General features: G+C 37.7%; 1 protein-coding gene across 1 annotated transcript in view; it reads right to left on the bottom strand.

Moving 5' to 3' along the window:
* Positions 1 to 13,684, bottom strand: part of LOC124605103 (hemocytin) — a 569,639-nt gene that overhangs the window by 208,862 nt on the left and 347,093 nt on the right. The window contains exon 48 of the mRNA XM_047136554.1: positions 9,877 to 10,054. Coding sequence (XP_046992510.1) covers positions 9,877 to 10,054 — 178 coding nt within the window. The remainder of the gene's footprint in view (positions 1 to 9,876; positions 10,055 to 13,684) is intronic.

Here is a 13,684-nt window from a genome sequence, read left to right as displayed (position 1 = left end):
TGACAAAACAAACTTCAATACTATCTTATGATCACATAAACATCTGAAGTCAGTTTCCAATGACGTCAAAAAAAGAAATATTGATCATTAAAACTGAAAAAAAAAAAAAAAAAAAATAAATTGTCCGGTCACTGAGTAATCTTCCAGCTTGGCAAGATGATATCAATTTTAGACAAAAGATATGAATAATGTCGTTTGAGCTGTTCATGGGATTTGTGGCCACTATAACTATTTAGAATGAATTTTCCTTTTTACCTAAAGTGGCTAGCTGTGGGGGAGGAAAATAAAGTAAAAATAATGGTTTGAGGTGTACCTTCCCCCTGAGAGACAATGATGATAATCAACAGCTTTCCTGTTTGATGTGTTACTACAGTCTAATAAGAAAATTGACTCTTTACAAGCATTTATGACACTAATAATGTAAGTATTTTGACATTTGTTACTATTTTTTGGACAATTAACTTACAAAGCCAGCTAAGTAATGACAATATGAATCATATTTGACTAATTATCAGGTTGTACATGATAAAGAAAGGGATTAATTGTGTAAAAAGAGAACTCAGTATAATTTAAATACAGTAACAATTCAGGAAAGGCACTGCCAGGCAGATAATAAACGAATTTTATTCATAGAAAGATGGTTTTTATGAAGTCACAGTCTCAGCTGTAAATACATTGAAATATTTCTTAAGCATGCAAATAAATTTTTACTCTGGAGCAGAGTGTGCAATGGAGTAAGTGCTGCTGTGAGAGCAGGCTGTGTATTGTACATGTATATCTAAGTCAGTAGAGCATTTATCCATGGAAGGCAAAATCTCCTGGTTCATGTCTTGGTCCACTGCAGTTTTGTATTGCCAAGAACTTTCAGTTCTTAAGTTGTTTGGAGACTTTAAGTTGTGTTTTAAAACACTACAGAAGACAATAATTTAATTATTAATAGATTTTAAATATTTTGGGCGATTTTGCATTGACTTATTTCACTTAACAGGGGAGCTATGTAGGGAGACAAGTCTCTCACATCATCTCTCACAAATGCTTCTGCCGCTCATTGATGCTCATTTTAGTTTAAGACCTTGATTCTGCATGCACCACAATGTCAGATGAAGGTGGTCATTCACACTTGATACAGCAGTAGAAATGTACTTCATGCTGTGCAGTAAATATGGACATAATAATATGTGTAACATCACACATGCCAGACAAAGGCACATGCTGTGGGAACAACAGTTATGTGAAGTTCCATAGCAGACAAACAAAAGGCCTGTCAGGAGCGAATTCTTTTGTAGCTGCTATTGTCTGGCTTTGTCTCTATCAAAGAACTAAGACTGCCACTGTGATTTACACTGACTAATTTGGGTTTGAAGTGCTTCAACTTATGAATGTGCTTTTCCCATCATTGCTAAACTTAAAGGAACTTTACTTACAATCATACACAGAATAGATGTGCACAGTGAATCAGTAGTGATTGGAATTATATCAGTTTCAATCATGAACTATCACATATAAATTTCTATCTGGAACTATGGCTATTATCAATGTCCATTAACAACTATTACTATTTGGTGTCCTGGAGCAATGATCAAATTTTAATCTGTTGCTACAGAAGTTTATTGTGTTCAGTAGATGCTGCTGGTCCTAAAGTCAGGATTACAACAGGCTGGTGCTTAGATACACCCGAATGTCATCAACATATAAGTGGTAGCTATAAACATGTAGCACAGATGAAATATCATTTATATATAGTACAAAATCCAATCAGCTTGGGACAGAACCTTGGGTGACTACAGTGAACACATGTTCCCATGATGACTTCTCTAACAGAGACAACTCATTGATATGTTGTTTAGAGATATCTCTCAAATTGCAATATATTGAGGAACTAGGCACAGTGGTTATCACACTGGACTCACATTCGGGATGACAACAGTTCATATACCCATCAGGCAATCCATAGTTATGTTTTTCTTGACTACCCAAAATAGCTTAAGGCAAATGCCGGGGTGGTTCCTTTAAAGGACATGAGTGATTCCCTTACCATCCTTCCCTAATCCAAGCTTGTGCTCCATCTCTAATAATCTCACTGTTGACAGGATACATTAAGCTTTAATCTTCATTCATTTTCCTTTGAAGCGCAATACTGCAGTTTGAGAAATTTTGATGTTTCATTTTCACAGATAATATATTGAAATCAGCAGTGTCAGAAACCTTATTGAAATCAAGCAGTGTTACAATGCTTGCTTCACCACACTCATTCATGGCATGTTTGATGTCGGCAGTCACTTTAATTAATGAAGTTGATATGCTATCATGTTTTTGGAAGCCTCACTTATATTTATACAGGATAGTACAAGTTTCAGGGTATCCATCAGTTGTTCGTTACCAATAAACTCATAGGCTTTACCTACTGTGAGTGACATGTAGTTCAGCCTGTACTTGCCTAGTGATTATGGGTGATTATTCATTAGTATTAGTTGCATTACAGTTTGCTCCTACTCAATAGGATATGCAACACTAACAACAGAGAGACAGAAGATGTCTGTGAGAACTGAAATTACAATATCAGCAGCATTTTTTATCATATTTATACTCATTCCATCATTACCTACTGCCTCAGAACAGATTATCATGACTGCTTTATGTACTGGGTGTGTAGAAACAACTTTTAAGAAAATTGTGCCTGTCACGAAATTGCTATGTAGTGTGTGAAAATTTATTGTAACTTGAGAGCTGACTGCAGTTCAGAGAAAATCATTTAATTTCTCTATAGCAGCCTGAAAAGCAGGATCACATTTTGCCTTTCCTAAATCAGAGATATATTGTTTTTTCACAGAGCTACAGTATTTGACTCACTGTGTACAACATAGCAGGAATGCCTGACTTTGGTACTGTGCAGATTTTACTTTGTTTGTTCCACAGCTTTCTGTATACTTAATAAAATTCAGATGTTGAATTTCATATGAACCTTCTATGTGCAGAATCTCATTTATTAATTTGGCATAATTCCATAGTCAACCATGGACCAGTAGCTTTCTTTACTTGAACAGAATGTGGAAGGCCATGTTTTTCATAAAGTGCGGTATGTCTGCTATTGAATTCCTGGACTTAAGCACTTAAGGTCAGATTATAGCTTATATCCTGCCATTGAATATCAAACCTAGATAGTTCTTTGGTAGGGCATCATGGTTAATATATTTTAAGTTTCTGTAGGGAAGTAGTTTAGGTTTTTCTCTGGTTGTCTGTGTGGAGTACATTAAAAATATGGTTTCATGGGTAAAAAGGCCTGGATGAGAAGTCTGACTGACACAAATCATTTTATGTGGCCTCTTTATTTCAGCTATATCAATTAGGGTGTAGGTACGTGATCCAGAGGTGTAACATGCACATCATTAGAGTCATCTTATACTCCATGCAAAATGAGAGTTTTGCTGCACGTCTGTATTTGTGTCTCCCATAATGATTACATATTTGAACTGTGACACTAGCAAGGACAAGGCTGATTGGAAGGGTGATACCACAGTGATTCTGGATGGTTTATACATTGCTCTGACTAAAATCTTATGACTACATACATTTATTTTGAGAAACCAGAAGTCTGCTCCTCTTTCACCAGTTGCATCTGACATACTTACTATCTTCAGTTTTAAATCACAGCAAACATATAAAACTCCGCCACTGCTACAATGAGATATGCAATCAACTTTTAGAAGTGTATAATTTGTAAGATGAAACAATTGAAACTCGGGATAGAATATCAACAATGTAAGGAAAAGATAGATTGCTGCTTACCATAAAGACAACACGTTAAGTTGCAGACAGGCACAGTTAAAAGACACTTACACATTAGCTTTCCACAACAGCCTTCATCAGAAAGAGAGAGGAAAAAAAAAAAAAAAAACACACACACACACTCATTTACACAAGCAAGCACACCTCACTCACACATGATCGTCATCTCCAGCATTTCAAACCAGAATGCAGCTGTCATGTGGAATGGAAGCAGCAACCTGGAGGGGGCAGGGAAGGCAAAGGGACAGAAGTGTAAGGGTGAGAGGATAGAAGAGCGCTGTCTGGCAGTGTGAGAAGGGACTGGACTGCCAACAGGTGCATTGTTGGGGCAGGGAGTTTGAGAGGGAGAGGGAGAACAGAGCGAAAAAGGAAAGGAGTGGGTAAAGATGGGTAGGTGTGTCTGTAGAGGGTGACATACAAAGAGGATGGGAGACAAGAAAAAGGTGGGGGTGATATGACAGAGGGTGTGGGAACTGTTAGGTGGAGGGTGTGGTGATAATATACTACCACAGGTTGAGGCTTGGATAGTTTTGGGAGCAGTTCAGAAAAGCTGGTGGTGGAGGGGACAATCCAGATCACTTGGGTACTGAAGCAGCCATTGAAATAAAGCATGTTAGGTTCAGCTGCATGTTGTGCCACAGAGTGATCTACTTTGCTCTCGGTCACAGTTTAGCGACACAGCCATGGGCACCCACATAGTGCCCTCCAATGCAAACCTGTTTATGTGTTATCTAGAAGAGACCTTCCTAGCCTCCCAAAATCTGACTCAAGTTCACTGATGACTCAGAGCAAAAACTCCTATCTTCATTCCTTCACAACCTCAACACCTTCTCTCCCATCTGCTTCATCTGGTCCTCTTCAACTCAGCATGCCACCTTCCTGGACACTGACCTCTCTGGCAGCTCAATCCGCACCTCTGACCATATTAAACCCACCAACCACTAATAATACCTGCATTGTAGCAGCTGTCATTCCTTCCACCCCAGAAAGTCCCCCCCCCCCCCCTCCTCCTACAACCTGGCCAGCTTGGAGCAGTGTATCTACAGGGACAAGAACACCCCTGCCCAGTATGCTGAAGGTCTGACCAACGCCTTCACAGGCAGGAACTATACCCCAGACTTAGTCCACAATCAGATCTCCCATGCCATTTCCCTTCACATCTCCAATCCTCCCACCACTCCAAGAACCAGCCATAAAGGAGTGTCAGTTCATCAGCCAGTACCAACCCAGACTGGAACAACTGAACCACATCCTCTGTCAGGGCTTTGATTATCTATCATCGTGCCATGAAATGAGGGACATCCTACCCAAGGCCTTTCCTACCCCTTCTAAAATGGTATTTCATTGCTTACAAAACCTCCACAAAATCCTAGTCCATCCATATGCCACTTCCAATCTCAACCCCTTGCCGCAAGGATCATATCCTGTGAAGACCCAGGTGCAAGACCTGCCCAACCCACATTCTCAGCACTTCCTGTTCTAGTCTTGTCACAGGCTCATCCTAGCAATCAGAGGCGAGGGCACCTGTGAAAGCAGCCATGCCACATAACAGCTCTGCTGCAATCACTGCACAGATTTTTATATTAGTATGGCTACCAACCAGCTGTCAACCAGGATGAAAGGCAACCTCTAAACTGTGGCCAAGAGCAGAGTAGACTACCCATGGAACTATATGCAGCTGAACATAACATGCTTGATTTCAATGGCTGCTTCACTACCTGAGCCATCTGGATTCTCCCCTTCAGGAACAGCTTTTCTGAAGAGCAAAAATGAGAGATAGCCTTATAACACACTCTCTGCTCCTGGAATCATTACAGTCGACGTCAACCTGTGGTATATTGTCCACACACCCTCCACCTATCAGTTTCCTCCCCTCTGTCCTGTCATATCTGCCATATTCTCATCTCCCACCATATTAGTGTACTGCCCTCTGCCAACACAACTGTCCATCTTCCCATGTTCCTTTTCTTTTTCACTCCATTCCCCCTCCTCCTCCTCCTCTGATCTACTAGAGATGATGGTTATGTGTGAGTGAGGTGTGCTTGGCTGTATGAATGAATGTGTGTAAGTTTATCTTTCTTGTTCTTTTTCTGATGAAGGTTGCAGCCAAAAGCTAATGTGTAAATGTCTTTTAACTGCACCTGTCTGCAACTTAACATATCATCTTTATGGCAAATATCAGTCTATATTTTCCTTACATTGTTAGTCTGTAAGATGAATAGAGTCCAAGGGGAAGTTCAGTTTGAACTATGTCTCTGACATTTTGTGATCTTGACAATGCCTTTGACCATGTGGATCAGAAAATTATGATTGGCAAACAAGGGTGTTATGAATTGTGTCTAGTTACAGACTTGCGTGGATGGATGGAATTTTATATTCATGGCAGAAAGTAGAGGTTTACACTGACAGACTGTCACAGGTATAGAAACACTGCCAGACTGTCACAGGTATAGAGCTGACCTCACAATGTGAGAATACAAGTTGTAGCATCTTACAAGGATTGCTACTGGGTTCACTCTTGTCCTTAAATTACATAAACAATTTTCCAATGACTTTAATTAAAAAACTGCAATGTTTGATTATGACACAAGCATACTAATCACAGGTGCAAACTCAGATTTACAAAACACAACTCAGATGGTACTTTAGTAAGCCTACAAGTGCTTCAGAGCCACCAATTTAAGTCTTAATCACACAAAGACTCATGCTATACAATTTCAAACAAACAAAAATAGCCAGCTAGCACCAGAATCGTACATCAATGCAGATGCACTAAATGAAACATCCTCTGTGAAATTCCCTGGTGTCCAGCTGGATAAAGAAGTTAAAATAGAGCTAACATATAAATAAATGAACTAAGAATCTCAGTTCAGCACGTTTTGCTCTTATAAGCATTTCCCATTGTATTGAGCCATTGAAAACAGTGTTGGTTTATTTTACACGTTTTCTCATGGAATTATTTTCTTGGGAAGTACACCTAAAGTAAGTAAAGTGTTTGTTCAACAGAAACAGGCAGGAATAATGTTATGTAAAGCAGATAACAATACACCTTAAAGTAGTCTTTTTAAGGATCTTGGACTTCACACACTCACTTTCCAATATATTTGCTCCTTAATGGTTTTTGTTGATAACAATGAAAAACAGCTTCATCTGAACTTTGATGTACACAATCACAAAAAAGGGCCAAAAATAATTTTTATGTAGCATTTGCCTCATTGTGTAGGTCTCAGAGGCAAGTTGTGTAACCCAGTGCATGTATATTCAGCTACTTAACATCTTCCCATTTAACACAAAGCAAGAGATTGTAAACCCCAACCAGTTCAAAACAAAATTGATAACATACTTCGTCAGCCATTCTTTTCACAAATTATCTGAATTAGTAGAATCAAAGATTGAAATGTCCTGTTAGTTACATAGCAAATTTCCTTGATTAAATTTAGCGGTCATAAACATGGATATAACTAAGGAGTTGATGAATAGTTTATTGTTAATATAGTACACAAATTAAGTTTCTATGATTTGCTTGTTGTTGTTGTTGTTGTCATGGTCTTCAGTTGAAAGGCTGGCTTGCTGCAGCTCTCCATGCTACTCTATCCTGTACAAGCCTCTTTCATGCTACTCTATCCTGTGCAAGCCTCTTCATCGCCCAGTAATTACTGCAACCTACATCCTTCTGAATCTGCTTAGTGTATTCATCTCTTGGTCTCCCTCTATGATTTTACCCCACCCCCCCTCCCCCCACACACACACTCACTTCCCTCCAGTGCTAAACTGGTGATCCCTTGATGCCCCATAATGTGTTCTACCAACCAATCCCTTCTTCTAGTCAAATTGTAACACAAATTTCTCTTTTCCCCACCTCTGTTCAGTACCTCCTCATTAGTTACATGATCTACCCATCTAATCTTCAGCATTCTTCTGTAGACTTGATTTGCTTATCTTTTATGAATGGATGCCTTAACTAATTTCACATCCCCAAAGGTCCCCCTTCTTTATGGAATTTGGTGAATGAATGTGTAATATGATGCCTGAATAAAGCAACACCAGCAGTCACCAGGATTCAGAGAGATTGGCGATATGCTGATCACATGTCCCACAATCATAGACTGCTCCTTGTATTTATTTAGTCCTTCTAATCCTACACGTATAGAATATATACAAGGATAGTGGACATGGTTAAGTCTTTACAACATAAAGTATAGTTTGTACTGCATTCCTAGGGACTAGATACTTAAGTAATTTAGCAGAGAATCACATGTACAACAAACATTAGACACAACATACAAAGTAGAATATTCATAATGCATATTTATTTTTGTTGTTTAGTTTCTAGGTACTCTGTCAGACTGTAAATGAAATGGCGATTAAATATGTCTTTAGTTCAGTCTTAAAACTACTGAGTTTACTTACTGATTTAATATTGTTAGGCAGATTATTGTAAATTTTTATCCCAATATACAGATAGTCTTTTTGCCACAATGATTTTCTCACCTGCTTCATATGAAGATCAGATTTTTGTTTTGTATTGTTTGCATGTATGTCTTCATTTTTTAATAAGACATCTGGGTGTCTATCAATATATTGATTTATTAAAACTAACGTTTTGTAGATAAAAATGCAAGGAAGAGGAAGAATTGAAATTTTTTTAAATAAGGGTCTGCATGATTTGCTACTGTTTACCACTTTAATAATTCTTAATATTCTCTTTTGCATCCTGAAAAGTTTCATATTTGTTGTTGTATTGCCTCAGGAGATTCACGTCATATTTAGTTACAGAATCACATATGAGTAGTATACATTTAACAGGCTGGCTTTACTGCAACAACTTTTTAAGATCCTCATCATGCAGCGTGTTTTGCTTAGTTTTCTTTGTAGATATTCAATGTGTACCTCTCATTTTGTGTTGTTCTGGAGTCAGAGTCCCAGGAATTTTATGCTGTCAACACTGTCAAGAACTCTGTCCCTTAGTTCTATTTGTATATTTGGGTGATACCTTCCTTATATATTGTAGAAGTTCATGTCTTTTCTTTGTTTATAATTAGCTTGTTATAGCTGAACCACTGTTCTATGTTGTTCATTGTTTGGATAGCAGACTCTTTTAGTTTTTCTTCTGTTTCCCCACTAATAAAGAAGCTTGTATCATCTGCAAACTGGAGGGTAGTTTGGCAATACTTGTTGTATATAAGGTCACTGACATAGAGGAGAAACAGAATTGGTCCTAATACTGATCCTTGAGGGATACTGTATTTCACATTTTCATATTCTAAATAGTTGTAGCTGATTTTGTTATGGTCAGTACATTGCACTTCAACCACCTGTTTACATCCACATAGGTATGTCCTGAGCCACTGATTGGATATACGTCTAATTCCTAATTGGTCAAGATTCTGTAGTAGGGCATTATGGTCAATGATGTCAAAAGCTTTTGATAAATCAAGACATATGCCTGACACAAACTCACTCTCATCTAGTTTAGCATTTTCAGAATCTAATTATTCAATATGTGGAAAGAAGGGAAGTAAAAACAAAAACTAAAAAAATCTGCAGAAGAATACAGATCTTTGGTTGGGAACTGATATGAAACTGAATTAATACTGGATAGAAGCACATCATTATCACATCATGCGACAAATTTAATAAAAGAATGTAATTACCTATTGCACAAATAAACTAAAGATCTAAAAAAATTGACAGAGCCTTGCAAACAATTTACCACGTATAAGTTATTAAGACTGCAAACAAATCATATATAAATCCAACACTGTTCTCTTTTGTGTGACTTCATGGGTCAGTGTTAAACCAAGCTCATAAAATAAAGATCACCTGTAGTGAGGTTATGTTTCATTGATGACAAAGTGCATGCGAGATAGTCAGTGAGTTAAAATGTGACACAATTACAAGCATCTTAAAATGGGTTTCATATACAATGACGCTTGAAAAATGAAATCTGTTTAACTGTTAATCATGCACCATTATAATTATCTCCATAGACAGTATTTCATTTCAGTGAAGAATTATTAACTGATGTATGAAACACATTTTTCATTATTAAAAATCATTATAAGTCTGTTACACAGAACATTTACTTACGGAATGTGTCCAACAAAACAGGGACACTGTGACCTGTTGACACACATCTCACCATTCCACAGTGTGTTAGCACGATGGCAGTCACATGCTGAAGTGTCCTCCTGGAGCTCTAGTGGTAATCCAGGACAAGAAGGACATGGTGGTGGTGGTGGAGGAGGTGGTGTTGGTGCTGGAGTAGCTGTAATATTTGACACATGTTAAATATCTTTCAATTTACATGGCATGTTAGGAAAAAATAGTCACTTTGAGCAGATTTACTCAATTTTCAGTAAAATTCATAATATTTGCTCATAAAAAAGAGAGGTCTAAATTTACAGTTTGTTGGTTAATAGAAAAGAAGCTCCTATGAACATGGAAATGCATCGTTGCATTGGTAGGTGGTGGTGATGAATGAAAGTTCCTCTGAGCACATGCCATGTGTTCCTTTTGTGTAGTGGGCTGTGTGATTGATCAGTGTACTCTAAGCAGCAGAATGGTCTGGTATTCATGTCAGGAACCAGCTGAGATGGTGTTTGTGAATGGTCAAGCAGATGCAAACAATTGAGAGGCAGCACAGCTATTCCAAAACAAGCATCCTCACAGACACCAGCCACATCACACAATGTTCATATGTCTGAAAGGACCCATGATCACACAAATGACCAAAGTGCTTGAAGTGTTATATGATGTAGTTGGTGCCTGTGAGAGTACCTATTTTGGTACAGTCGTATTGCCTCTTGACCATTTCCATCTGCTTGGCCCTAGAAAAATACCACCTCGGCTTATTGGCAACATGAATGCTGGACCATTCTGCTGCTTACAGTATGCTGTGCCAATCACACAGCCTGAAACACACAAGGAACACATGGTACATGGTCAGAGGAACTTACATTTGGCAGCACCATCTATCATAGCAATGGCGCATTTCCGAGCACATATTCATAGGACCTTTTTCCACCATTTGCAGTCAGGAATCCATCCCTGCAGTTTATCAGTTTTATTTACATTTACCCTGTACAATATTAAAGAGTATTCAAAACAGCACAGTATTTATGTGCATTATAATAGAAAAGAATTTTTCATGTCAATATTTTTAAATCATATTTCACTAATAGGTAGAGTAGAAAATAACTTCCCAAATTCTAAGCAGAGTACATTGTGAATTGCTTATATCTGGCAGGTGAAATCTGTGTGCTAGGCTGAGTTATTGCTTTACACAGAATGTGAGTTTTCAAGAATGCCATCTGAGCACACAGCAGTCTGATTCCACTTTAGAAGCAAATGGGAGGAAATTGTGACCTGTTGAAAGTTTGAGATCATCCATGAGCTGCCCTTGGATGGTATAAATAGCAATGTGTTGGTCACAAAAAGCAGGGATCCCTCCCCATTTCCGTAAAGAATCAAACACGTTTTTAGAAAAGCTAGTTTTTCATGCATCTCAAAGTTTATGATGCCACATCTCCTGTACTATGTGGCATACAATGATACAGTTTTACAGATACATTCAGTGGTATACATGTGCACTGACTGAAAAATTAGTTGTGAACAGTGTCACTAACAGTAAGTAGTAAAGAAGTAACTTCCTCAAGACATGTCCACAGTTGATGACTTTAATAACTGACTAATAGTGTTAAACCTGTAATGTACAGTTATACCTCCTAATGAGCAGCTTATGACAGGAATTTAAATTGGGTGGATAATTAAATGAAATACTGAAAAACAAATTTTTGTTGCATTTGGAAGCCATTGGATAGGCAACCCACAATAGAGACCAGTTGATTGTATCCATTTTATAACATAAATGTGTACAATAATGCATATTACGAACTACATAACAAATGTGCTTACATTGCAGAAACACATAGAATAGCCTATGTTCCAAAATCTCAGTTCTCTATTGAAAATAAAATACTACAGTGATCAGCAGAAAGATGATGTCTTCCAAAAAAATATTTCAACTGCAGATCCCAAGCATCAAGAATTCAAAATATTATACATTCTTCAATGTATTGAACAGACAGTACACACCACAGTGCTTCTACTTAAACCAAAAACAGGCCAATACATAGGAGTTTCTTGTATTTTCTAAACATGGATTACTTGAATGTTGTAGGCTAGAGGCAAAAATAGAAAAAAGTTCATCAGGCACTTATGAATGTCTTGCCTGACCATTTTCATGATACTAATCCATGCAACCATCATTGATTATTCTGCAACATTCCCTCACAGCACATCGCTCTTAATCCCCTATACATGACACCATCGACAACAAATCTTTCTGTTTGCATAAAGTGAATTACAGAATGTAGTTTGCAACTGGTGGGAGATGCAATGTTCATTTTCAGTTGCATTGTTCCTCAGTTACTTGGTGATACACACTCACAAATACAACACAGATCTTACTGACACAAAGTGACCTTCAAAGACTCCTTTCCCAACCATGCAGGCACCATGGAGGTACAATCATCTGCCTATTTTTAACAGCCAATCATAGGTTAACTGATGAAGAGGAGTTGTATATTTGTATACGGACAGATCGCAAAAGTCAAATGCTGGGAGCTCGGAATGCTACTACTGCTTTTTTGGATATGTCACTTTTCTAATTATAAAGTGACCCTCAAAAAAATGTAAAAGCTTCTTTAGCACCTTCTCACTTTTCATACTTCATTTGTGGCTCTTTAATAATACCAAATCTCTTTCCTTACATTCTAGAGATTTTATCTTTCTTCAACACCTCTTACGTATTTCCCCACCTTCTAAAAGATATTCGTGGATCTATGCTTCTAAATCATGCAATTCTTTAATATTTTCCAGCAGCCAATATACCCATTCAATCAAAGGTTCTCACTCTGCTTTAACCTGTGACCTTTAAAGATAAGAATTTGTTGGCAGAATGTTGTGATTTGTTCAATATGACTTTAGTGTCTGGTACTAACTCCACCAATTTGGTATGTCTATTTCAACAGTAAGTATTATAAATTTCAAATCTGTACTAATTCTTTCATCATCCTTTTGGAAGGTTTGGCTTGCGGATGATATCTTGATATCGACACATGATTCTCCCTTCTCAAATAAAAAATAATCTCTAAACTTTTGTGCCAGAAACTTTGAACCATTTTGTGACAGGAGACATTTAGATTTGCCTACATTTTTAAGATAACAATCCTGAATGACTTGTATTATTATTTTAGAAATGGTATTCTTCAAATGATACAGTCTGATTAATTTTGCCCATACTACAAGAACAAGTAAACAGGCCATACGTTCCAGACCTCTAGACAGTGGACATTATATGACTACTACCACTAAATCATACAAACCACTCAGAGTAATAACAGGATACAGTGTAATGGCTGGATTTTTGTGTTGTCCTCATCATTTCATCATCATTCATGAAAGTGGCGAGATTGGACTGAGCAAATGTTGGGAATTTGTACGGGCACTGATAACTGCACAGCTGAGTGACCCACAAACCGAATATCATCATCATCATCTTAGTGGTGTCTTAGTCAGGGAGTAGAAATGCATATGTTGGAAAGATAAAAAGGAAGGGCAGGCTGGTCAGATGTCCTTCCATAAACTATCTATAACATTGCCAACAAGTATCATAAGATTGTGAGCTCAATACTTCTACTATCAACTTCTTCTGAGTCCCTTCACTCCGATATCTAGCTCATAAGGAATTCTCAAAGTCAGTGTAAAAATCAAATTCTTTCAAATGCAACACACCCCATTGAAGAACATCAGTTTCAAACTGAGTTATTATGACTCTCACGCTTTTCTGGTCACTCCAATGGAAAAGGAAAGTGCCATTAAATGACTTTAAGAA

Source organism: Schistocerca americana, chromosome 3, assembly GCF_021461395.2.
Source record: "Schistocerca americana isolate TAMUIC-IGC-003095 chromosome 3, iqSchAmer2.1, whole genome shotgun sequence".
NCBI lineage: Eukaryota > Metazoa > Arthropoda > Insecta > Orthoptera > Acrididae > Schistocerca > Schistocerca americana.
This window is presented reverse-complemented; position numbering and strand designations above follow the sequence as displayed.